The 26982-nt window shown below is 42.9% G+C and overlaps 1 protein-coding gene across 3 annotated transcripts in view; it reads right to left on the bottom strand.

The window, feature by feature from the left end:
• Window positions 1-2390: 2390 nt before the first annotated feature.
• Window positions 2391-26982, bottom strand: part of SLC44A1 (solute carrier family 44 member 1) — a 93173-nt gene continuing 68581 nt past the window's right edge. Inside the window, exons 14-16 of one of the 3 annotated variants that reach the window (XM_026866183.1) lie at window positions 22418-22654; window positions 21183-21263; window positions 2391-2784 (exon numbers count right to left, since the gene is read on the bottom strand). In XM_026866183.1, coding sequence (XP_026721984.1) covers window positions 2548-2784; window positions 21183-21263; window positions 22418-22654 — 555 coding nt within the window. In that variant the 3' untranslated portion in view covers window positions 2391-2547. Of the gene's footprint in view, window positions 2785-13791; window positions 18963-21182; window positions 21264-22417; window positions 22655-26982 lie in introns of those variants that run through there. The other 2 variants (XM_026866184.1, XM_026866185.1) reach the window with 2 other exon arrangements.

Raw genomic sequence — 26982 nt, 5'->3', positions numbered from 1 at the left:
AGCTGTGGGTCACGGTCTTGTTCAGATCAGTAGGGCAATAATAAAAGCTACATGTGACTGCAGAGGAAACTAATTCATGGAAAAAAAAGACTCTACAACTCGAATCGATTTATAAAGCAGGTATGTTTACTCCGGCACCAGGATGCAAGGGGATCTCTCCATAAAGCTTGCACACCCACTGCACATTTTACCAGAAACTTATAGAATGTGGATATACATATTAATTGGATTACGTAACACAAACATACACATGCACGAGTAAGGCTGTGTTAGTTAGAAAGGCTGATGTCAACAGTTTATGTTCTCTTTGCACCTGCGCATTGCCTCCTGGTGGGGGTCTTCGGGGGTCTTTGGGAGGAAGGATCATAGTCTGTCTCACTTTGTTTTTTTCCCTGGAGGATGCGCAGATTCTCTTGGAAAATTTCTTGAATATCAAGAGTGTTTTTCTGACGGTTTGCTTTCTATCTTATCTAAGAGAACCAATAGAATTGTTATTATATGGCTATCTTTACTCATTAGCAAAATTCCAACTAGTTAGAGTCACCTGTTACTCAAGGACAAAAGTATAATATTTTGCTGAACATTGTAATCCTTGGTAGATTTTCACAGTGAACTGCTTTGCTTTGATGAACACAGTAGTCCTTGGTAAAACTCCATAGAACAGTCCGGGCAAGCAGGATTCTTAGCAATATTTAAAAAAATAACTTGCTAAAAATAAGTAAATAAGTTGCTAAGTAGTTTTCTATAAGTAAATAAATCTCAAAACAAGTAATCATTTCTCTGTATCACTAAACAGGGATGGGTTGTGCACATTTTGAGTACACTTAAGCCTACAGAAAATACCCACCCCTTCAGTGCCACAAATTGTCACAGAGCTCATGATAACTAGGACTGAAAGAAAATAGCCATCCCCCATCCCAGGAAACTGCCCTTACTTAAAATATATGAGCTGTGGGAGTAATAAAAGGGATCATCCAAGCCCAGTAAAACTAGTTCTGTTAGTGACAGGCAGTTGCCCTGTGCTGGTACCAGCTGTGTGGCAGCACATCAGTGCCTTGGCATAGCACCAAGTTTTTGTGCCATCTCTGGGAGCCTGCCCCGCTGTGAATTTTGTTCTCCTACTACTGACTCTTTATGTTGGGTGAGGTGAGTTTCAAAAGCAGCCAGCTCAGCCTAGTTTGGCCTCTGATTTTGCTTAACTATTGTGAATTTCTTTATTTGTTTGTTTGTTGTTTTTTTTTTTTTTTTTTCCCAGAGGGAGAGAGAGAGTGAGGAACTTTTTGGGACACAGGCTATATCTGTATAGGTAGGATATACCTATATACATCACGCAAATAAAGCAGAGTCAAGGGAGTTTATGAGAGCTGCTGGAAAGAACTGAAAGACCCAGTATGTGAAAACAAAGTATATTGCTGAGGAGTTGCCCGTCCAGGAAGATGAGGGCTGAGATCTTCAAATCACATCGTATTGTCAGTTTCTGAAGTTGCTCCTCTCATGCTGAAGCACATGTTTGAATAAGCTTTGACTCGTGTTGAAAAGCAGTGAATAAGTACGTTTTCTTAGCCACTGGCTATGAAGGCTTGGCCCAGAGCCACACAGTCCAGAAGTCACTTTACATTTTAAAAACAGATTTTGAGAAGCCCTGCAGCCAGCCAGGAACTGAAAGACAGACACAGTGAGGAGATAAACTGGGTAGGAGCAGCGGCAGCAGCAGGAGAAAGAGCAGAGAAAGGGAGCTTTTTCATGTGGAAAAAAAAATAAGCACACCTGGGAAAAAAGGTCTGCTGCTGCCTTTTTTTCCAGTACAGAGTGAGGTAAGAGGAAATGAGGAAATGTGAGGTCTAACCTCCAGGGAGAGACATGCTGGCATACTCCAGTGGGGAGACCAGTTGCAGTTTGGAAGAGAAGAATCATAATTTCAGGTCTGGCTGCACTTTGCTAGGCTGTATGGTCAGGTACACTCCTCTGGTCGTTAAAAGCTAACGAATACTACTTTTCCAGCTTGCCACGTAGACATCCTCTTTCCAGAAGTAAATTTCAGGCAGAGACTTTCACCCTTGAGGCAGACTGCTGCTAGTGCCAGGGGCACAGCTGCTGCCATGCCTGCCTTCAGGCAGCGAGTAGGTGGCGGTGGGTGACAGGGCACACCATGGAGGACACAAGGCTCCCTAAAGCTGCTTTGTAGCAAGGATTAGCTGCTGTGCTCTTAATGGGCTCAAGACCCCCTAATCCTGTTTATATGTTACAGTCTGGTTTGCCCTCCTCACCTAGGGCAGGCACACACTCTGTGTTCACTGTTGTCTGCTGCAAAGAGCTTGTTGAGCACAGAAGATGCAGTTGTATGAAGACACTGCCTTCTGGTAGGAAACTAATCCAGGCTTTGGTGACAGGCAGGTGGCTACAAACGCCCAGCTGATGGCAGTGTCTTCGTCAGTCTGTGTGGCGGGAGGAAAGCAGTGAGTTACCTGCCTGTGATCAATGTCCAGCAGGAATGCTGGCGCTCCAAAACATGGTGCATGACCTGTCACTTCTATCTGCTAGTTACCACTAGTTTGCTGAACAGGGTGGTGCGGTCTGAAGGCTTTGCACAGGAGGAAACTCTTGCGCATAGAGAGTGTAGCCTGGGTACAATGGAGCTGGAGGGTGTGGCATGGACAACAATCCTGGCTCTCCTCTTGAGGGCTGCAGATGGTCTGAAAGCCAGAGGAGTGGCTGGTGAGAGCCCCACATCTTCCTCCCAAGGACAGCTAGCTCCAAGTCCACCCCAAGACCACCAGCGCTCTCCTGCAAAGGAAGAGATGCACCCAGTTCTCATTCACAACCTGTGGCCAAGCAGACCTGTTTCCCTTCCCCACGGTGCCTGCGTACTCTCTGAGGCAGGATGAACCATGCTGCAACCAGTTGGAGACATGCTATACCCATTTTGGCCTTCCAGCTCTCTCTCTGCAGGTGGGATGGCCACCCAAATTAGTAAAGTGCCATAGTGAAGCTCCACAGCATGCTCCTCTAGAAGGGTGTAGCTGTTGCCAGATGTCTGCAATGGAAAGCAGACTGTTGTGGTCCTCGAGAAAATGTCTGTATGTTGTGCACGCCTTTCTTCACAGAAACAGTGGCCTGCTGCTAGTGCTGTTTCGATGTGCCTGTCTTGAAAAGCCTGCCATTTGCTGGTCAGCTGGCCAAATAGGTGGCTCACTGATCACTGATAGGCATTTATAATTACTAGTGTGTTTTACTGGATCCTCCTGGGAGCATGTCCTCTTCTGAAGTGGCTGCAGTTTTGCTCAGACAAACAGAGCTTACTGAAGTTGTTGGGGACTTCTGAAGAACTTCATAAAGGATTTGAAGAGCAAAGACAAGGCAGAGGGATGGGGGATGCAAATTTGTAAGCACTTTTGCTGGCTTTACAGGAAACTACATTATCCCAGGGCTTGTGACTTATGCCTACAAGCAGTCCTGGACCTGGGTATCCACAGCACCCACTGCTGTGCTCTCTGTCCCCACCCATGCCCCAGGGAACCTGTCTCTGCTCTTGCAGGCACCTGCCCGGCCCTATGCCCCAGCAGGGGATGCTGAGGGTCTGCGCAGAAGACGACAGACACCATGAAATCGCTGGAGGGACACAACTACCATTGGAAGAGGTTGCATGTATGTTGGTCTGTGTGCTTAGGCTCATGGGGGTCTGCCACTCACCAGCCGTGGTCTCTCAGAGCAGATGTGGGTAACAACATGTGCCACTATGCTCTGCTAATGTCACTAATGCAGGGAAGTTTGAATTAGTGAAAACACTAGTCACTTTAGAGTGATTTCAGGTTTCAGCTGAAAAGTGCACTGAAATCCTGCAGAAACATGCAAGTCTCCCTGTGTTACCTGAACTGGAGCTGGTGTGGAGTGAGTAACCTCCTCCTGTCTTCCCAAAGTGAGCACTTCAAATAAATTATAGTATTTAAATTATAACTGGAACCAAGGCAAAACTCAGTCTAAAACAAAGCTTTAGGGTTGTTTAGATCTGAGTCTAGGCTCTCTCTGAAATGTAGTTTGCTGCTTGTATTTATGGTTGTGTTGCCATTTGCAGAGTGCTGTGCCAACAAGGGACATGGCATCTAGCACTTTCATCTAAATGCTACTTGAAGAATGATGTTGAAAATCACCACGTATAAGGTCTTTTGGTTCTTGTTCAAATCATTTTAGGGTGAGATGTTTAAAAGCACTTGAAAGTGCATTTCTGTTCTCCACTCTGCTTGCAGTGCAATTGGGACTCCACCAAGTAACATTTTGTACTGGAGCAGGACCCCTGGTTTTACTAAGTGCTACACAATGACTCACCTACACAGAGCTAGGAACCATAGCATGGACATGTGTTGTCTGTTGCTGGCATTTAGCTACAAAGCAAGGAGATTAAAGCTTAAAATACCATCAGCTGCATCGCCATCAACTGATCTTGTAAAAGGCAGAGCAGGGATTTGAAACTGTTGGCCACCCACCTACCTTCACTGAAGTTACCAGGGCAAGCCAGATTTGCAGAATGGAGACTGCTTCCATTTTTCTCCCCAAGAGATGTTTAAACTCTGAGACAGACAAATTTGATATCTAGCTTGACAAAAGGCAGAAATAGTGGGGAAAAGATGAGGACCGTTTTCCCAGATGATTGCAGGAGCAAGAGTTGTGGTGAGCAGCCAGGTCTGAGCTGGAATAGCTGGAATAGAGGTGTTATGGAGAGAAGGCCTGGGTCAGGGAGAGGTGGGGATCATACACAGTGATCAAGGCTGGGTCCAAGGGCTTTATCTGGGAAAATGTCATAGAGGACAGCAGAGAATCAGAGGGAGGCACAACAAGGGCAATACTTGGGTGAGAGTGTGGGGGGAAGAGAAAGGGTGTAAGGCAGACAGTGAGAAGGAGAGCAGTTGAGCATATGGACAGCAGAAGTGCAGACTGAGTTCCACCTGTAGCATGAAGATCTCCCGTGTGTTTAAAGAAAAGAAAAAAAAAATAGGATTGCAGTGATTGAGACAAGGTTAAAAAGGTGATTCAGGAGATGTGATCCTCAAACATTACTTTCCTGCACCTCTGTGAAGGCAGTGTTGTACATGTTTGTGTGCCCCCTTAGGAGGGCAACAATGGATGATGGACATGATAACTTCCCATATCCTGCAGGGAAGTCTGTCTGCATAGCAAAAGAAGATTGGCAGCAGGAAAAAAAAAACAGTAGGCTGAGCCTTAAACCCAAGAAACTTGGGAGTGTGAAGTGGGTGTTCTGTCCCTGTCCTACATTTACCACAAAGGAAGCTGATCACTTTTTCCCTGAAGGCTGATTTCCTGCCACGTTTTGGAGAGCATTAACCTCTGGTGCATCCGCTTGGGTCACACTGATAAGCTAGCTGGCGGAGGCAAGGATGGTAGCTAGGGGAGGTCAGGTATCAGTAGTACCAGTGCTTTGTGCACCATCTCCTGACTCTGGGCTGGGCCAGTCAAGAGGCAAGCTTCTTAGCTGTTCATGGTCCTTGTGACACTTCCAGGCTGGCTGCATCATGCCAGGTGCCTGGACCACAGGCTGTATGGGGGCAAACGCTGACACAAGTCAGCCCCCCTTGGAGGAGTGAGGTGGGGGTCACACACCATTAACATATGTTAGAAGGTCATCGAGCTGGCAATAGTCCTTTAGCTAAGAGGACAGCAAACCCAAGTTTACAGGTCCCAGGAAGCTTTGTTTGAAGCCTTGCTGCCTAGCTGCAGCACTGCAGCTCGTCTCAGAGCAGGGCTGTCCCAAACTGGAGCTTGTCCAGAAGGTGCCTTTGAAGATTGTATTTTTTTCTGTGGTGAAAGATTTCACACATTTCAAACCTGTGCTGATTTGCTAGACTCCTAGAATAGATACAAAAGGGAGCAGTTTTCTCTTACAGAAGAAACTAGAAGAGAAAAAAAAAAGTTGTAATTTCCTTTCAGAGGGCTGTAATTAAGTCTCCAGTCAGGACAGTGGAAGCACAGTGGCTGGGGAGCTTCCAAACCCAGGGAGTGCCATGCATCCATGCACAGTGTGGGAAGTGACTGCACATATCTGGAGCATTAAATTAGATTCCCTAATGAGCTCTGAGCTGCTAGTGAGATCTGTCAGTGCCAGCAAACTCCATTTTCTAGGAGCTTGCTGAAGTACTCTGCAGTGAAACAAGCATGGCCAGTTTGTTTTCTGATCTTCATGCACAGAGGAAAGGGCAGGCCCATAGTGCCCCAGAGAAATAAATATGGCTTAATGCATGCCGAGCTGAACCAAATGGAGTTATTTATGGAGGATATTGCAGAGCCAAACATGCAGCTGGATGGTGGCAGCATCTCTCCCAGCTGAGATGTGTGAGGGGCAGCTGTGGGCAGCCTAAAACCTTCAGGAGAGGCTAGCATTTGTAAACATGCACTCCTGGATGCGCCTGGGAGAAGGGAACAACACAGAAAATTTGCTCATCAGCACAGGACTGAGCACAGCATTCTGTAGAGAAATTCCTCCTGTGACAACTAGTGAAGAAAATCACTTTTTGTATTGAGCTGTGCCCTTAGGCTGAGCAAATTGGCAGGACTCATCAGGAACAATGAAAAAGCAAATTTTGTATTTGTCTAGGCTTTTTTAACTATTAAAAAAAGATTTTAAAAATAAAAAAATATTAACCCTTTGGCTCAGGAGCAACTGCTCTTTTTTTTTTTTTTTTTTTTTTTTTAAAGAGTGGAATACTTCAGTGTGAAGTGTCTGTCATTTATGATAGTTTCCACTTAGGCACTTAGGTAACCTGCACAAGCACACCATAGTTATATCTGCATATATGTGACATGCTCAATACCGCTGTGTTACCACTAGCACAGCAAGATGCTGTGTGTCCTGTTCTGCAGTGGTGCATCATTTCTTACCAGATCTTTTTAACAGTTTTTCTTTCAGAACAGGAAGCAAGGACAGCTTTGTTCCCCTTGCAAATGTAAGACACTCAAGGGAGAGTCTCCCCAGAAGTTACTTCTGCTGCAGATCCAATGACCTTCAGACTGCAGGGGATCACCTGTCTTCATACAGTTTTCCGACACCTCCATGAAAATGCTTAACTTTAGCCAAAGATAACCAAATTCTTATTAATGCTGGCAGCAACAGTTTTGTTCATCCAGGGTAGCTGTAATTGGTAGCGGCAAACACAAATACCCACCCTGCAAAGAAACGCACTGCTGCCACTCTAATAAGCAAGGCATATGTAATGCTCTGGGCTTTCCTGCAACCTGTTTGTGAGGAGAGTCTCTGGATTCTGTCATCTCATTTACTACTGTAATAAACTGTTGTAACTAATTTGCAAAGTTAAGCAAGGTGGGTACCATACGCTTGAATGATCTGTGTAAATGTTAAACCATAACATCCTGCTGTCTAAAGTATTGTAAAAATAGAATATGGTGCCCTGTGTGGGTTTTGAAATGATTTGCAGTTCCTATAACCTATATTACAATGAATGTTTGAATATATATGGATAAAATATAAAGTATGCCATTCAGTCGGAAAAATGTAACCACTTCTTGGAAACCTCATCAAAAGATGGGATCATGAGGCTTTTAAAAGATCCAATAGGAGAAAAGCGCACCAAGAGACCAAAGCTTCGAGACTTTCAAAGGACCCAACGGAGAAAGAGCAGGACAATCATCTGACGAGAGAGGGTTGGTTAAGGTGGTGGTACAGGAGTATGAAAGACGCTGCTTTTTGGAACTCCGTGTGTGTTTTGGTGGAGCAGAGACTCCCAGCACACCCAGTGCTGCTTTGTCTATTGATTCTCACCCTAAATCAGTTGAACCCGATTAAAAATATATATATATTGAAAAATTGGCTTGTTTGATTATAGCACTACTTATTGTATTTTCCCTATTTATTGGCTTTTCCATTGTCTTTTCCCTAATCACTGCCTTTCTGGCCTGATGCCTCCAGAAGGATTAGCTTCAAAACAAGCTCTGCAAGAGCTCAACGGTGGAGGGCATAGCTACAAGGTGCAAGTACAAGATGCTCTGCAGCCTGGACACTGAGGAAGGCTTTGCCATTGCTGGGACTTACCCTGGCTGATGTTTAGTGCTTGGCAGGTCATCAGTCCATTCCCTGCTTCCTCCCACTTTCTTCACCATGACGTGGCTGGGGCCCTTCTGGAGCCCAAGCACAGTTTGTGGCCACATATCAAAGGCTCAGCTTGCTTTGAATAACAATTGCCTTGCCCCCAAGACTCAAAAATTCAATGGGCACTTTTTACTTGTCTTATTATGTGCTATTCTTAAAGTAAATTCAGATTACAATTATGGAAAGGTTGGAGGACCTGGCCCATGGACACAATGATGTGAACATAAATGTCAGGTTTGTGTATGGTTCCCCAACATCTTTCATTCAGGCTTTGCTTCCTTATTATTGCTTTCTGAAGCTTAATAGCATTTCAAGCTGTGCATCTTCAGGAAATTTGGACCTGCACACTCTTGTGCTGGGATTTTTTGGGGACCAAATTCTATTTTGATAGAACTCCTAAGCTTCATCATGAACAGCATGAACCTCAGATGCTCTTTTGGCAGGCTTGTCTCCTGCTGTGATGCAATACAGGCTGTTCTGAGCTTTCTTGTCCTCATGTTGCCTCACAATAGATGGATGCAACACCAGAGGTTTCAAAAGCAAACTCTGGTGCTCCTTGCCTGGAGGCAGCAGGACTTCTGTGGTCATAAGAACAAGGCAGTCTGCTGCAGTGCTCCTACCAGGCCTTATGAAACAGTCAGCAAACTCAGGCTTTGAAATCCCTTTGCTTTCTCTAGCAATGTTCCAACGTTAGGTATTAAAGTCAAGTTTTGCTGTTGTCATTAGGGCCACTGCATTTTGTAGAGATTTGGAAGGGATCCAGAAACACCTTCCAACAAGTGAATTATTCCTCTTGCAGAAAGGAGGCTCTTGCAGTGGTGTTCCTGGCCTGGGATTTGAGAGACCTTGTTCCAGCCCCGTTCTATCATAGGATGCTTTGTGCATGGTTTGCTTCCAGATATTATTTTTATTAAAAAACAAAACAATACTCTTCTGAGCCCTCCCTCCCCCCTTTCCCAGGACTGACATTGTTACCATTCCTGTTGTTTCATCCTTATGTTGATGAAAATGAGGGCAATGAATCCCAACACAGAAAAACATGGGATACTGAACCACATGCTCTGCCAGGAAAGCTTTCATTGAAACCAGAAGTCTCAGAAACAAATTGGTAGATGACTTATAGAAAGGAAGTCAGGGTGACTTCATTTATCTAATGAGCTACCAAGGCTCATTAAAGGACTGGAGGGGGTTTGCTAGCAGAGGATTGAGTATTTAGATATCTAAGCATCAGAAGAGGGAGGAGTCTCGGGTGTCCATGTCTGTATCATTTCCCTGCAACTTCTGCCCAGTTCACCGCCTCTTGCAGCTGCAGAGAGGTGTTTTTATATCCCAACTTACTACATAGCCTTATCTACCCCTATTGCATTCTTTTTTTTCTCCTCCTGGAGTATCTGACTGCTTACTGATCTTTAATGTACTCACCATCATGGCTTCCCCATCACTGGGGAAAGGGAGGCACAAAGACAGCAAGTGATGAGCCCCAGGCTACAGAGGAGGTCTGTGATGGAGCAGCAGTGTGTTGGCCCCAGGTAGATGTCCACATCTTTGAGCTGTCCCTCTCTTCCCTGGAAGTCCCTGGAGCAGGATGCGGGGATGTGGTGGGCCCTGCCATCAGGAGAGGTGGCCAGACCACCTTGCTCTGTCTGACATTGCCAACATCTAACTGAACGCTTTTTGTCCAAGGTTTGTCTTCCTCCAGGACTTAATATTTAAAACTAGAATACAGCCAAGAGCTGTCAGAAAAGTAATTAAAACCAAGGGACATCTTACCACTGTTTCTGGGACTGTAGCAGACTTTTTTTTTTTTTTTTTTTTTGCCTGTGGTTTCTTCTTCAAACCACTGCAGTGTGAAATACATGCTCACCCATTTATTTGTCTCCCACTTGATTACTGTCAGCTGACGTAGCTAGATAATACAATTCAGCAGCTTCTGGCTTATGCTTTATTTGTAACTTTGACTGCTCTAGCAAAAGTCTCAGAAAATCTGCCCTGGTACTGAATTTTCTTCCACTTTGTTTTTAGTATATCCAAGGTAAACAAGGACTGAGCATTAGATGGAGATTATGGCAGCAGGTGTCAGAAAAACAGCTTTTTTAGGTGCTCTGTGTGCAGGAGTGCAAGCTCCATCCATTTCACACATACGTGATTTAAATAATCATTAGGAATTCTAAATAATCTCTTCCTGGGCACTAGTTAATCTTCATTAAACATCTAAATACCAGCGACTAAAACTCAGTCAGCTCTTCAGTGGCCCCAGGTGGGAGGAGCTCCCACCAGAATTCAGCAGTGCAGGATCTGGCCTCACTGGCTTGGAGGAGTGGGTTTGCTGCATGCTGAGGGTTGCACACAGAGGGACCCATCCTCCTCACAAGACAGGAGAGCTCCTTCAGCAGACAGGGAGCTGTGCTGTCCTGGAAGAAAGGAGGCTGGCCCTTCAGCTGTGGTGGGAGAGCAGGGCAGCTCAGGGTGCCAGTATCTGTGGAGGCATCTGCCTGTGCTGTTCTTCAATTGCTGATGCCAGGGAGCAGATCCTGAGGCTTAGTGTTCAGAGGTACATGCTCACTGCATGCAGTGTCTTGGCAGTGGGAACCACTCTGTGGCTGAAGGCCAAATCCTGCTTTTGCAGCTCCAGTCCTCTGTCTCCAGGTCCCTGCTCTCATATCCACTAACAGCTTCCTGGGTGTTCTTGCCCAATCCACCCCAGTGCCCTCAGGTTTTCTTTTCACTTCAAGTCCCATGTCCCATTTGTTCTCCCTGTATATGCTTTTCTCATTATCCCAGCCCATCCCACCTTTAGGCTTGTCATTAATTTTTTCTTTGGAAGCCACAAAACTTTTGTTTCAGAGCTAGGAGAATCAGCATTGCTCTCCCCAGACAGTACTTCAGTCCCTCACTGCTGGAGAGGGTGGGAAGAGCCAAAGAGCTCCTGTTCTGCAGTTCTGACACAGGCAAAACCCAGTGGAAACCAGACAGGGTCTTCATAATCTGTATGCGATGTGCTTCCTGCCCATAACACCTCTAGTGATGAAGAAGGGCATCTCTGGAGTCTCTTTTGCTCCATGCAACTAAACCCATCTAGCCAAGCAGCCTCACCCTTAATAAACCATGAGAAAGACACTGAGCAAAGGGGACATACCTTCAGAGGAAGTGCAAAACACTGAGACATGCAGCAATACACTTGGGTCCACAGCATGGAAACCTGCTTGTGTGCAGAGGTCCTGCCTGATGGGCTGGCTGGTCCTTTTCATCGTAACTGTATTTAGTGATCTGCCTCAGGTTCAGAAGTGGCAGTGGTTCCCAGATAAAGTAAACCATCTCATGCAAATGCTGTGCTCACATGGTTTGCAGTGAAGAGTAATACAAGCAACAAAACATGGTTCAGCTTGACTTATTTATTAGTTTATTAAAAAAACTGGCAGTAAAGAAAGCAAAAATGTGCTGTGCCCATGGGAGAGAGAGAAGGGAAGGTATCTTTGTGCCTGTACATATCTCTGCTAGCAAGATTATACTGGTGCTGTTATTAATTGCTTCTATATACCATACATCTTCAGCATGTTAGTTACAACAGCTCTGTAAAACAGGGACCCTGCTTTGGGAGTGGGCGCATCTACAGGACCTTGCAGAACAAGGAGGTAGCCCCACAGGAGGTGCTGCACTCAGATGTGCAGTTTGCATAGCTCATGCTACATAATGAGATTCCCTTAACAGTCCCAAGTCTTGCATCCTGGGTTATGAGCAAGGGACTCTGTGCACATATGTGATGGCAACCTCTACTTTGACAGGGAAGACACTAGCAATCTCTTCTGTGTGGGACTGACCATTCAACAGCCCCTGTAGCCTACATATCAGGGAAGCCAAAAAAGCTGGTGCTGAGTGAAAATGTTAGGGGCAGTTTCCTATCCCCAGGAGAGAAGCTGAGGAGCAGAAGGTTAGAAAGAAAGCAAAAACATCCACCTTTGCTCTACAAAGCCCCATTCATGCCACCCAGCTCAACAAGATTTTAGCATCACAATGCTCTTCTTGGCACCAGGACTGTAACCGAGCCAAGAGGGCATGCCCAGCCCTACCACTACTCAGCTAAAGGGCAGGCACTTAGCAAAGCAAAGCTTGAGCAAAGATTTCATGGGCTCTGCTTGCTTTCAGGGATGTGAGACAGTATTCCTAAGAAGAGAAAGGCTTAGCACCTTGCAGAGAAGACAGACAAACTTCTTTCTTACTTAAAAAGAAAAACTTTATTTTGATACATTAAAAAATCTATACATTTCTTAGACTAAAATACAGTTTTGCATCAGTATCCTGGCACAATGTCAGTTTACACAGAAAATCTAAGATTAGATCAGTACTATTCATTTCCCTTCTTTTCCTGCATTCACAGCTTGCAGTATAAAACATTTCAAGTTCTCAAGACAACAATAAACAGTGTCACATTTACTTTTCTCATTCAGAAAGGAGGTGGTATTCCACTGGAAAAAGGAGCACTTGTTAGTTGATCTTGATTCAATGTAAATCACTAAGCCACTCCAGGCGTTTGATTGCCCTGTTAGAAGTATGAGTGAAAGAGGATGAAAAATTTGTATCCACATGAAGCTTTCATGGACTGTGTCAATGCAAGTACTGTCAAGCCTTTAAAATTCGTTCAGAAGATTTTCCTTTTTCCTTAGGGTAGTTGCTATAATCAGCAACACAATCCACTATACAGAAGTAATTCTTTTCTATACGTGTAGGATTCCACCTTCTTTCTTGCTCTGAAGAGCTCCAGAGCAAAATAAAAACAGGGCACAAGGGATGTCGCTGTGAGATGTCTGTGAATCAGAATGTGAATTTTCTTAACTACTGTGAAGATCCTACAGAATATTTTCTACCTGTGAAATCGTGCTCTCTACCTAACCTCTGGCAGCTGCTTTCTGGCCTACATTAGAAACAAAACCTGTTTTCTCCTCCCTCACTCCCCTAGGACACACTATGACATTGTCTGTGGCACTGTTTTTTTAATGAGATATATTCTCCCCTTTCAGTTTGAGCAGTGTGGGACCCAACCAATACTAACACGCAGTATTTATCTGAGAGTTAAAAAATCATTACTTCTGTGGGAATTCCAGTCAGCACCCAACTTCTGCTGAGTTTCAGGAGTAACCAGCTTCCTAATCTCACAAAACCTTTCTGAAATATTCCCTAGCTGCCCCTATTTCACTCAATGAGTTTGAGGAATGGTAGCCACCTATGCTGCCAGCATCTTCCATCATATACTTAGAGAGGCCAGAGCTGTCTTTAAAGTTACTGAAATTAGACTAGTTCTGCTAAAGTCAGCTGGTAATTCTGCTCTGAATTCTTGAAATTTTGTTTCTAAGTGGAATCTCTTGTTTCTACAGAAAAGTACCACATGCTTAAAACACCAAGTTCTGCTCATCATATTCATATATGATGACTTGACCTCAATGAGAGAGGGGAGAACCTCTCCGAGAGGGATGTTTGCTGATTTTTTGCTTTAACAGATCTCTGTCAAATGAATACCAGATAGTTTAGCCTCCAAATGGGTATTTTTATATGAATTCATGCTACCTATTGTCCCTAGAAATATTTTCATAATTTCAATGTCTCTGAAGAGCTTTGGCTTGATTGCATCAGCTTGCAAACACTGCAGGACACATCACAGCTCCATCCCAGAACAGAAATTCTGCCTTTTATATATGACTCACATCACAAGTTTCATCTCTTCTCTCATCACTCTAAATATAAAAGAAAAACTCTACCTTGAGAACAGTATGTGCTACAGAACACAAGAAATACAAATTTACTAGTCTCCATAATCTCTTGTTATGTGATGGATAGAACAGCAGAGATGAAACAGTTGAAAGAGCATTCATAAATGAATTAGAGTAAACTTCTATCATTCCAACGAACAAGCTGAGTGCAAGAAATGCTTCAAATAAGTCTGTTGGGTTTTGTTTTGGGAAACAGGAGGTGTTTTTTTCCCCAAAGATTAAATAGGACTGCTGTGGTGATAATGTGACACACAAGCTGTTCAAGAAACAATGGACCAGTGATGTTTAGATTCAGTAAACAGTATCTGCACAGGCAAAGCCATGATTAAAAAAAAAAAAAAAGATGCTGTTCAGTATCTACTTTTAAATCTTAAGTATTTCTTAATAGGACTGTGCCATGTTCAATACAGCATGTAATATGTACTCAGAACAAAATGATCACTGGATGGTGATGAGTATATGCCTGCTACATGCATTTTATTCTGACTATAACACACATTCGTAGAACACATCATAACCACTGAGAGCAAACCACTGAAGTGCATGCCCTGAGGGCACATTAAGTATGTTGTCTCTAACACTGGGTGCTCAATTGCCAGAACACTGATACAGAAAGGGCTCATTTTTGCTTTATATCCCCATTTTGTGCTGAAAGAGTAAGAGCTAGCATCCCCTGCTCCCTCCATGGAAGAGAGCACTTCGGAGCAGGCTAATTGCCCACTGCGAAAAAAAGCCCTTTCAGAAAGAAGTATCCACCCTGAGAAGGTGCTGTACAGAGAGAGCAAGTCCTGGACTAACTCTTGAGTAAGTGGACCTGTGTACTGGGTTAGGCTGGGATGAAGTTAAATTTTCTTCACAGCAGCCCGCATGGTGCTGCGTTCTAGATTTGTGACCAAAAGTGTTGGTAACACAACGTTTTACCTATTGCTGAGCAGTGCTTGCACAGGGTCAAGGCCTTCTCTGTTTTCTCACACTGCCACCCCAGCAGAGTAGTCTGAGGTTGGGCAAGGGAGTGGGAGGGCACCAGGACAGCTGACCTGAACACTGAAGAAATATTCCATATCATATGATGTCATACTCAGCAATAAAATTAGAGGTGTGGGGGTGTGGAGGTGTATGTGTGTGTGGTTCCAAAGTAAGTTGCTTGGAGACTGGCTGGGCATTGGTCTGCTAGTGGGAGGCGGAGAGTGATTGCCTTTGCATCACTTGGATTTATTTTTTTTCCTTTAACTTAATAAACTGTCTTTATCGCAGTGCTTTTGTCCTTCCAATGCTCTCTCCCATCCTGTTGGGGGAACTGAGCAAGCAACAAAGTAGGGACTTACCTGCTAGCCAGGGTCAACCCACCTCAATGTGTAATTGGGTTATCTAAGTTCTCCCTTTTAGGATATTCTTTCCTGATGAAGAAAGTGCTTGGGTTACCATGCCAAGCTAAGGTCACATGTAAATCCCTATCCTGTTTTTGGCAGCTAGGAGTGTGAACACAAGCTACTGGAAGGCTGAAGATGCAATTCTACGCTGGCCATACCATATGTTTAGTCTAGCTGTGGCACAGCACTGAAACCGTAGAAGTGAAGGGTCTGCACTCCTTACCACAGCAAGCAGAATGATGGAGTGTTTTCATACAAAATAAAAACACACCTCAGAACTTCAGCTCAGCATCTGCTTCCCATCCCATTAAGTCCAGGTGATATCCTGAATCATTGCCTCAGGAAGGTGAGGAGGCATGTGCTAAGATTGGTGGGACAAAGGGAAGCTGCAACGCTGGCCCTCCTTTTGCTTAAAGAGCAATACAGAAATAAGAGCTAAAAGAACAACAAAAAAATATTCTCTAGGGCTGGAAGAAGCAATAAAGATGACAGATGCCTGCTCAACTTCCAAATGAAAGAGTAAAATAATGTGGGAAAAAATGAACAATTTAAAGAATGGCATGCTTTTTTCCTTTTCCAGAGGCTATGATCTGGACTGTCTGCAGAAACCAAATGCTGGGAACCATTAATACCACCGGCTTGATTTTTAAACTCAAATTGTTCATCCCAAATCTCTAGTCCTCAAGCACTACCTGGTTCAGTGGACTTTCCAAGGAGATGATTTCTCTGTCTCAGCTGTCTCATCTGCTCCTCCTGTAATGTTATTCCCAGTGCAGCATCACCCTCTGGTTAGTCTAGAATGCTTCTCACAAAGCAGTCAATATATTGCCTTTAATAACTAGCTGGCAAAAAAAGTATTTAATCCATCACAACTGGCAGACCCCAGCACCTCTACTGCCAACTAGGGATTTACATGTCAAGTGTTCTCTCACTCCACTATCCCACTGTGGAGGGAAAGCAGAGTCTAAATTTGTCCTGAAAAGTTGTCTCTTCAGACATCAGTCTTCTGCTTATCTCCTTGCACAAGACAGAGCTGGAAGAGGGCAGCTTGCAGCTTGGTTGCAAATGAACTTCAAAGGATGTTCAAAAGGGCCTTTGAAGGGCCACTGGAATCCTGTGTGTGGATGGAATGCCCTTTTGGCATGACTGAAAACCTCTGCATGATGGTTATACATTCAAGAATGGTGTACACGATTTAAGAACTTTATAATGATATATAGAATAACTACCCATAGAAAAGTGTTGCCTGTATCTTTTAAATACCATGTAAATAAAACATTTATTTTTAAGACAGGATAAACTGCTATAAAAATGGTGCACAGTCAAGTCATACAAAAATACAAAATTTGTTTCCAACTGCAATCCTAGCTGCAATTACAGAGAAAAGCCCCCACCCAGGACCTCCAGTGAGCAGAGAACACAAACTTGCAGAACTGGTCATGGCAGAAATTTGTTGTCAAAAGGAGCAGACTCCAAGCACCTTCAATCAAAGCAGCTTCACAGTAACTTCCAAACAAGATGGAAATCAGTTACTCTGGAAATAACTGGGTACATGGTAAGTCTCTTAGCCTTGGAATCTAGTTTCTAGGATTTGTCTAAGTCTGGATTTAAATTTCTGTTGCTAAACCCCACTGATCTACACAAATACCAGTGTTCAGTGCCACTGCTGTCTTAGACACTGGTACAGAAGAAATGCCTCCTCTCCACAAACTTAAGGCTGCTCCAGTGCTTCTTCTAGATAGTCTGACCTCTTGCACTGAGAGGCCTTGCCAGTGCTCCTGTCTGAATCCCTAAGTTGAAGCTCTAGTCCAGTTAGCAATTATGTGGATATGTAATTTACAGCTTCCATACTTAGAGAGCCCTCCTGATGTCATTTGAGCTACCAATATGGTTCACTTAAATGAGTGTGTCTAAGTGCTTGCAGGATTGGATAATTCCGTCTCCCTGCCTCCCCAGCAGCTATAATTTCAAAATATATTTTTATTTTCATACCTTTCGTATAGCTTGGGTTCTGTGATATGAAAAGAGTAAATCCTTTTAATTAGCTTACCGAAAGAAAACTAAACAAATTTGTTATCAAATGACTAGAAGCAGAAGTGAAATATTTCACTACTGCCAAAAGAGCACTGGTTAGCTACACGATACTACATTTTTTTTTTTAAACCTTCAGCAGCAATTTAAAAGTCTGATCCTCTGAAAGGAAACAGAGATAATTGCTTACTTATTAAACTTTGATAACACGAGTTGTGCATTTACTCCATCACAAAGCTTCTGTAGAAGGACTTTTCTCTTTCAAAAGATTTTCTTGAATGGAGTGATTGAACCATTGAGGCATTATTTATTTCTACAGAGGTTGTATTTAGTGCAATAAGTTTAAAAATTTTGCTCAGAAATATTAACTTTACATTAACAAAAATAGTTTTTTTAAAAAAATTGTAACAAAAGGAGTATATAGCACAGACAGATCATGAAGTCTTAGCAAATACACTTTTAAGCATTTACCATTACAATATGCTGAACAATTGAATATTAGCATTCATATCTGGTGAGCTTCCAGACTGAAAAGAAATGTAAGTTTCTAATAATAATAAAAAAGCATGTTTTCTTGTCATTATTTGATAACTTCAGATAACTATCCTGGCAGTTATACTTCCAAAGAAATGTTTCTCTGCCCTTTCCTGTTTTAGCCGCCTGCTACAGTACATACAAATATGGATAAAACGACAGGCAAGGAATGATTCCTTCCACCTCCCAGAGCTCTCTGGCATTAAATGAAATGAAGCATACAGTACTTTTTGTACAGTAGTACAGTTCATTTCTCTTCCCACCCTCAGCATCTTTATGTTTAGTCATGAATTAATCATGAGTATGGCTAAGACTGAGCTTTAACAATCTGTTATTTCAATTGCTCATATGGAGAATCATTACCCTTCAAAGGAGCACTGCTGAAGTGTGAAGGAGGATACTGAACTCAAGGGGAGGATAGAGGGCAAGGGGTATGAGGGGTAAGTCGGGTAAACCAGGAAGTTAATTGCATATAAAAATTATCTGTCCCCATTTTGTAGTTTCTGTTTAATAGGAGATGCAAGGGCTCCCACATACCTGAATACCTGAGCAGTGGTTATTGTGATATCTGATACCAATAAACAAAACTGTGCCCGACCAGGGCTGTAAAGTAAAATGACTGCTTACAAACTTGTTCAAACTGAATGAACGCTCACTGAAACTACCTTTGAAAAACTATATTCGAGACTTTTCTTGATTTGAGGGTTTTCCTTGCATGTAACTGTCCTGAATTTAATGCAAATTTAAACAAACTAAACAAGTAAAACTCTCAGCAGACTAGTAATGTCATGGGAAATCTGTCTCTAAACTCAGTCATAATTTCAGATTATCTTTACAATGATACCTCTTCCAGATTTTAAAGTATTACGCAGATAAGAATCAACATTTCCATGACCATGAATAATTTAAAAAATGAACAATGATAAAGCTGCTCATAAAAGCCACCCGTATGAAAAGAGTACATGTTTCACAAAAATAATTGTTAAAAAAAGTATTAAATCCCTGTTCCTTTTCTCTGATTTTGGCTGTTTGTTTATATATATATATATATATATATATATATGTATGTATATATGTATATATATACTGTTTTGGAATGTCAATGGGTTCCAATATGGCTGGCTAGTTTCAAGATGAACTTGCTCCAGAGGCCTAGAAAACAAAGTCATACAGTACAGTCTTAGATAAATGCCAAAGGACAAGGAGAAACTGAGTCAAAGGGGTCACTGGAAACCATAAAGAAAGAAGCCTGAAAAGTGGTGGTTTTTTCTTGTGATTTGATACAAGAACAGAAGGTCCTAAATGTTTCCTCATCTCTGCTATTAACACCTAATTAATATACAACCACACTTAGGGCATTTCACTTTTAGAACTAATTGTCATGTCTAAGAAATATTTCCATTTCAAGGAGACTGAAGCAAACCAGTAAAGATTCTAGTTTTCAAAAAAGAAGAAAAATTAATCTAATTTTCAGGCACCCAGTTTTGGGCCTATAGGCACTACTAGTACAGAATAGACTTATGAATGATCCTATTCTAAATATAACTGAAGCTTTTATCAATGCTTCGGGGAAAGGTATCAGAAATTTCATGGAGGCGACTGCTGTGTCTCGTCCTTGTCAGGAAGTGAGATCCCAGTATTTCAGGATCTATTCAACAGGAGCTGAATGCCCAAAAATGGAAGATCACTTGAGAAAACAAGGCCCAATCAGTTCCAAACAAGACAATCACATGAGCAGCAGAACTGGGAGTAATTCAGCAGGTGATACCCAGGCTGTGCCCCAAGTGCTTAATATCTTCTCCAGCAGTCCTAGGAGGGACTTTCAGCCAGTACCAGGCTCAAGCACCTAGAGTCAAGTTCTTAAAAGAACAGGACCACCCTTTGGCTTGTACATACTTGGTTTGTCCTTTTACAAGGTAGGGGTAAATAAAGGTTTTCACATCCAAGCTTTAGGCAGTCATGTACAAAAGTGTAAGTAATGGTCTGTACTAGCACTAACAAGAATATAAGTGGAAAACCACTTAAGGTAAATCAGTTTGAATTAGAGATTAACATAATAAAATTTTGGACTGAGATTTTTTGTGCATATGACTAGTGGGTTTGCACAGCCAATTCTAACATTTTAACAGCAGCTTTACATCTACAGCATTTAGACCACTCTGAAAATCCCAACATCAGTGCCTGTTTGAACAGCTAGAATTACTCCCAGAAGAAAGCAGTAAATGAGCATAGAATTAGGGTTTTAGATGTACAAACACAGCAGTGTTTAGGCATAAGCAAATCTAGATACTGGTATGCTATAGTGAAATAGTAAAACACACAAAGCCTCATATCTACCCACTCTAGAGCAGGAACCCATTCCAGCTTGGCCAAAAAGTGCTCATGCAACATAGCTTCATATACATCATTGGAAAAAAAATTTCTACCATTAGTATATTAGATTCCATTATTTTAAAAAATTGTCCCCATGGTAAGGAACTGATTGAGGCCCCAAATACTGTGAGAAAATAATGATGGAAAATACTTCATTTCACAAAGTCATATTGCACAATGACAAGTCATACCTTGCCCAGCCTGGCTCTCCATCATACGCTCTCAGTTCTCCACCTTCCAAACTCATCCTCCTATCTGTTATCTGTACCATGTATAGTTGTTCCTTATTCCAGGCTACTCAGACATGCAATGCCTTCCTAACAGGCACACCATAAGTAAAACAGGCTGCAGAAGCATAAATGATGCATTGTTCACTGTCTATGTATCTGACAGTGTGATATGGAAAGAGCACACAAAAGACAAGCAACATAAGTAGTTGGCAATAAAAACAAACAACTGGGAGAAATGTCATTTGAGCAGGTTGAAAGGAATCACTGTGTCCAATTCCTTGGCACTGTATAAAATAATTTGGTGAGAGCTTTAAATGCCTGGTTCTACTCTGCAACAATAGATGTGCTCAGTAGAGTTCTTCAGGCTTTTACAGTGCATGTAAGATGAATAAAGATTTTTCAGCTCAAAGCTGAAAAGTGGATTAAAGTCAGAATAGCAAAATGAATTCCAGAGCCATCTTAGTCCTCAGCAATTGGGGCTGTCTGTGTATACTGCATAGCATGCACTAATAATCCTAATGAAATGATACTGCTTTTGTTTCATATGACACTTTTCCTTTCATCTTACTTTTACAGGAGATGGTCTCAGCTGTGACAAAAACTCTGCCATCCAGGTGATAGGCAAGCTCACAAACAGAAAAAGCAGAACATCTTGAGTGATACAGAGAACAAAAACTTCTCCTGAGGAAGCACAGTCAGTAAAGACAAATAGGGAGAAGAAGTAAAAGTGAAACTCTTGGAGGATCGCCACCTCCTCATCTGCACCTACCATTGGTTTTAGCTCTCTGCCCTCAGCTCCACCTCCTCGGCCAGCTTCTTTCATAGATTTCCTACTATTCTCCACAAACTCCTAAAAAACAATATTGAAGTGAAAAGTGTTTTTTTAGAGCAGACTCCAAAAATCAAATCTCAAGTCAAAACTTCAAGATGTAACTGCTCAAAATGTCAACAACAACTTGCTCCTCCCATTTCTCTTGTCCACAAAGTATCAAGAAGTATCAAAAAAGCCTGCCAAATAGCCACAAGGGTCTGCCTCATTTAATTCTAGAAGACAGGTATGTGCTTTGTGTGCTGTTAAAACTTTCACATTTACCACATAAGCTCTCATTCATGGGGAAGGTAGAACGGTGGTTGTCAAAAAAACCCAAACCACCCAAAATCCTGAGATCCCAGTTATCACATCCTATCCCTGTGTGTAATAATAGAACTCCATTAAAAAGAGCCAACTGGAGATAATGACTTGCTAGGTCTTGTTGATTTTCCTAACTTCCCTCAGTTGAAAGTCTTACATTTTTCACTGGATCATAATCACCTATTCATGAAGATTAGCAAATGTGCTAATTCAGTTTTATGTATTTTTTTTCTCTTAAAGGCAAGCATTCTGTAGTAGATTTCAGAAAACTTTAGCTGCTTGGTGTTCTGTGATATCAGCTGCTGACTGAAGGAACCCACAATGCTTTTATTATTTATCTATGCTGTCTTCTAAGACAACATTCTGCATTTTACTCTTATTCTGTGCTAAAAACCTACTCATCAGCTACCATTTTATTTATTATATACTTTGATTCTGTAGTGTTCTACGAAAAAAAAATGTTAAATTCTTGGCATGGTTTTCCAAAAAGTAATCAGAAAAATTATTACACTAAGAAGTCGTGAGAGTCTTCCTCTAGACTACACATGGGGCTCCTTGTTTTGCTGCTTTCCATTCTGCACTGTTATCACGTAGAAGAAATGATACCCAAGAGTATGATTCTGCAAGATGAGATGGCTCATCTAACAGCCATCAAACAGAAGCCAATACCAGTGATGCCACGGGAAGGAAACATCATTACTTATCTGTTGCTCATCATATCACACAGTTTAATGATCAAGCCATAAACAAGACAGTGAGGTAACCCAGGTAAAAAAGGACTGTATTAAACTCAGCTAGTGAGCTCATTACACTGTCAAATTACCATTATATGGAATCATATCATTAGACACAGAGAGCAAGGGGAAACTTACCATGAGAACTTTATCCATGTAGAATTCCCTCCCAGGGCTCCCATCATTGTATTTTGTATCGATGGCAAAACATAAGAAAAGGACATCTACAACCATTTCATAAATGGAAAGGAAGCAGTGAGCAACCAGGAATGCAAAGAGGCAGACAATGACGAGTGGTAGCACCCAGATGGTGTAATCTCGTTGGTAATTCAGCAACATAATCCCAGCCAAACCTGTACTGCAGACAATCAGTACCTGAAGAAGAAAACAGTAAACAACTCTAATGGCAGAAACCTTTAGATATTTTTGATTTTTTTAACCTATGTCGCAGGTGTACATGACAATTTATCCATTGGTCCACCACATGTAAATCAGAAGTTTCAAACACATCCTTCTACACTAAAGGTATTTTTCAGAGCAAATTACATTTATATCCTGCTGTCATAGATTATTCCTGTAAAAAATTCCCTATCCTGTCAATTATAAAACCCCTAGAACCTGATGCTACCAATCAATTAACAGGCAATTGATTTTTGGTTGTGGGGGGAAAGAAGGTAGATCCTTAGGAGGATTGTTATGTTTTTTCATTTTGCTGGTGGAAACAACCTCCAATCTTGTTTTATCTGTCTCATCTCCATACAGGGGCAATTAATCAGAATTCATGTAAGGCATTTCATGTAACAGTCTCCGCAGAGCTACACTATGTGCAAGGCCCTAATAGATATTCCACTGGGTATCAGTTTGGTCTTTGGGAATAACAAAAGGACTAAAATAACTGTTGTGCCAACTCAAAATTTTGAACATTTCTGAACCTATTATTATGAACTGCAGCTAAACAAAAAACTGTAATATAGGTCAGCTTTACTGTATTATGAAAATACCAGGTTGGACTGGTAGAGGAGACAGGCCTAGCACTGTTTTAACTGATAAAATTTTTTATACGCTGCACTGTTCATTATAACATTTCTGTCACCTGCACTTCTCCAATAATTTGAAACACATCTTTTCAGGGAAATGTTTCCTAACACCTTTCAGACTCTTCCATAAAACCATGTTATGCAATTTCATGGTCTCCCAAGCACCTATATCTTCATTATGTGTTTATTTCTTCTCACGTCTTATTGACCTAATTACAGGATTAAAAGTTCAGCCCACTTAATAAAAGTAGAGGAATGCAAGAAGGAAGACAGTTCAATCTAACTAGTGTTTTAACACTTAGGCATTCATCATTTCAAGTAGATGGGTATTAATTGTTTTAGTAAATAATGGCACAAAATAATTCAAAGGATGAGAATAACTCACTGGATTAGGTTTCCATAAAGTATACCTCTATCAGTTGGAGACCCAAGAAGCTGACTGACAGCAGCAATTATTCTAGTCTCCTTTTAATTCTCATAGTAGAGGTAACTCAGTTGCTTAAGCTGGCAGTTCCTCACAGCAGGCTTCTGTACTACCTTCCAATACAATTTTGTCATAAATGGTGATCAATAATGTGTCAATTTTCAAAATAAACCTGCAGAGCCCTTACTAAACAGAATTTAGAATAAATAGTTCCATTACTTACAATTCTAGGTTTTAACCACAAAACCAATCAAAACCTTAGAATTTATAATAGCTTTTCTCTTGACTCCTTGAAAATAAATTCATGCAAAAGGTGTCATCATCTTCAGCTACTCCTTTCTAATCACTGTTACTTAACATAAGTAGATCATTTTTTATCCTCCCTATCCTGGACAGTCTCGTCCTGATAAGATGCAGTTAAATGTGATGAAGTGCATGTTAAGAAACAGGAATTTTAATGCATTTTGTATTTGGGATGCAAGCCATTGCTAAGGAAAGCTTGTGTGATAGTTTTAAGGCCTGCCAGGACCGGAGACCACATTGCCATTGTCCCTCCCTCACCCTCGGAAAAAGTAGGGCACAAACCCCGGGTTAAAATAAGAAGAAATTTAATACAACAGTGTGGTAATCTGAACAACAACAGTAGCAATGATAACAACAATAAACAGTAATAACAGTAAACAAGACAAAAGATATACAGAGAAATGCTGCAATGGATAGAGACAGCTCGCTTGCGTGCTCCCCGCGACCAAAGCCACAAAAGAAAACATCCCACACTGCCAGGCCGGACCTGACGTCAGCATGGTATGAATAAAATGGCTGGAGATGCCTTCCCCCTCTCTGCTGGGGAAACTTAACCCTATCCTAGCTGAACCAGGACATAATCCACCCCTTTATTCTATACCATCTGCATTATGTCCAGCTGCCATTTAGCAGTTAATAATAACAAAATAACAATTTACAAAGGCACAGCATAATTCATGGCATGTTCTTACCCAGAATCAAGTCCCCCTGTGGTATGCATCGGACCTCTCCATTGTCCTGCATCCCCACCAGGGACACCCAGGTCCTTGGGCAAAAATAATCCCATGGATGGGTTTGCCTTTACCTTTACCTGGCGCAGGACTAAACCAGACCATTTTCCCCAATATATTCCTCATGCACACCACAGGGACTTTATCCCCATCTACAGCACGTGGAGGTTTTGACTGAGCCGGGCCAGCTCGACTGGCAGATCCTCTTGTGTTCACTAGCCAGGTGGCCTTTGCTAGATGTGTGTCCCAGTCTTTGAAGGTCCCACCTCCCAGTGCTTTCAGTGTGGTTTTTGACAGTCCATTGTAGGACTCAATCTTCCCAGAGACTGGTGCGTGGTAGGGGATATGGTAGACCCACTCGATGCCGTGTTCTTCTGCCCAGGCATTTATGAGGTTGTTTCAGAAGTGGGTCCCGTTGTCTGACTCAATTCTCTCTGGGGTGCCGTGTTGCCTCAGGACTTGGGTTTCAAGGCCCAGGATGGTGATCTGGGTGGTGGCATGGGGTGCTGGGTAAGTTTCCAGCCATCCAGTGGTTACTTCCACCATTGCGAGTACGTGGTGCTTGTTTTGGCAGGTCTGTGGCAGTGTGATGTAGTCGATCTGCCAGGCCTCTCCATATCTGTATTTCAGCCATTGCTCTCCATTTTGCTGGGGCTTCACCTGCTTGGCATGTTTGATTGCAGTACACGTCTCACATCCGTGGATGATCTCTGCAATGGTGTGAATGGTGAGGTCCACCCCTCAGTCTCGAGCCCACCTGTTTGTTGCATCTCTACCTTGGTGGCCCGAGGTCTCATGGGCCCACCGGGCTATGAACAGTTCACCTTTGCACTGCCAGTCCAAGTCCACCTGAGCCACTCTAATCTTAGCAGCTTGGTCTGCCTGCTGGTTGTGTCGATGTTCATCAGTGGACCGACTCTTGGGTACATGGGCATCCACATGGCACACCTTCACAACGAGGTTCTCCACACAGGCTGCAATGTCCTGCCATACTTCAGCAGCCCAGACGGTTTTACCCTTACGTTGCCAGTTGTTCTGTTTCCATTGCTGCAGCCATTTCCACAGGGTATTCGCCACTGCCCACAAGCTGGTGTAGAGGTAAAGCCTTGGCCCCTTTTCCTGCTCAGCAATATCCAAAGCAAGCTGGATGGCTTTCACCTCTGCAAACTGGATTGACTCACCCTGTCCCTCAGTAGCTTCAGTGACTCGTCGTGTGGGACTCCATACAGCAGCCTTCCACTGTCAATGGTCTCCCACAATACGACAAGACCCATCAGTGAACAGGGCATATCGCTTCTCCTCATCCAGAAGCTTGTTATATGGAGGGGCCTCCTTAGCACGTCACCTCCTGTTCTGGTAACATCCTGGAATCTTTGCTCTCCAGCCAGCTCGTGATCACCTCTAGTATCCTTGGGCGGCTGGGGTTCCCTATTCGAGCCCGTTGTGTTATCAATGCAACGCATTTCTCCACGTGGCATCTGTTGCATGATGTGTGGAGGAGGCCTTTCCTTTGAACATCCACCCCAGCACCCGCAGTCGGGGTGCCAGGAGGAGCTGTGTTTCAGTGCCGACCACTTCTGAGGCAGCCCAAACTCCTTTGTATGCTGCCAGTATCTCCTTCTCAGTTGGTGTGTAATTAGCTTCAGAGCCTTTGTATCCCCGGCTCCAAAAGCCTAGAGGTTGGCCTCAGGTTTCCCCAGGTGCTCTCTGCCAGAGGCTCCAGGTAGGGCCACCCTCCCCAGCTGCGGTGTAGAGCATGTCCTTAACCTCCTGCCCTTCCCGCACTGGCCCGAGGGCTACTGCTTGGGCAATCTCCCGCTTAATCTGTTCAAAAGATTGTTGTTGCTCAGGGCCCCATTCAAAATCGTTTTTCTTACGGGTTACGTGGTAGAGAGGGCTCACAATCAGGCTGTAGTTGGGGATGTGCATCCTCCAGAACCCCACGGCACCCAGGAAAGACTGAGTCTCCTTTTTAGAGGTTGGTGGGGCCATGGCTGTGATCTTGTTTCTCACCTCCATTGGGATGTGGCGACGCCCATCTCGCCATTTTATTCCTAGGAATTGAATTTCCCTTGCCGGCCCCTTAACTTTCTTTTGCTTAATGGCAAAGCCGGCCTTCAGGGGGATTTCAATTATCTTCTTCCCTTTCTCAAAGACTTCCTCGGCTGTGTTCCCCCATACAATGATGTCATCAATGTACTGCAGGTG

Source organism: Athene cunicularia (assembly GCF_003259725.1).
Source record: "Athene cunicularia isolate RWA chromosome Z unlocalized genomic scaffold, athCun1 chrZ_part2, whole genome shotgun sequence".
Taxonomy (NCBI): domain Eukaryota; kingdom Metazoa; phylum Chordata; class Aves; order Strigiformes; family Strigidae; genus Athene; species Athene cunicularia.
The sequence above is the reverse complement of the archived record's forward strand: the minus strand, read 5'-3'. Positions and strand labels throughout refer to the sequence as shown.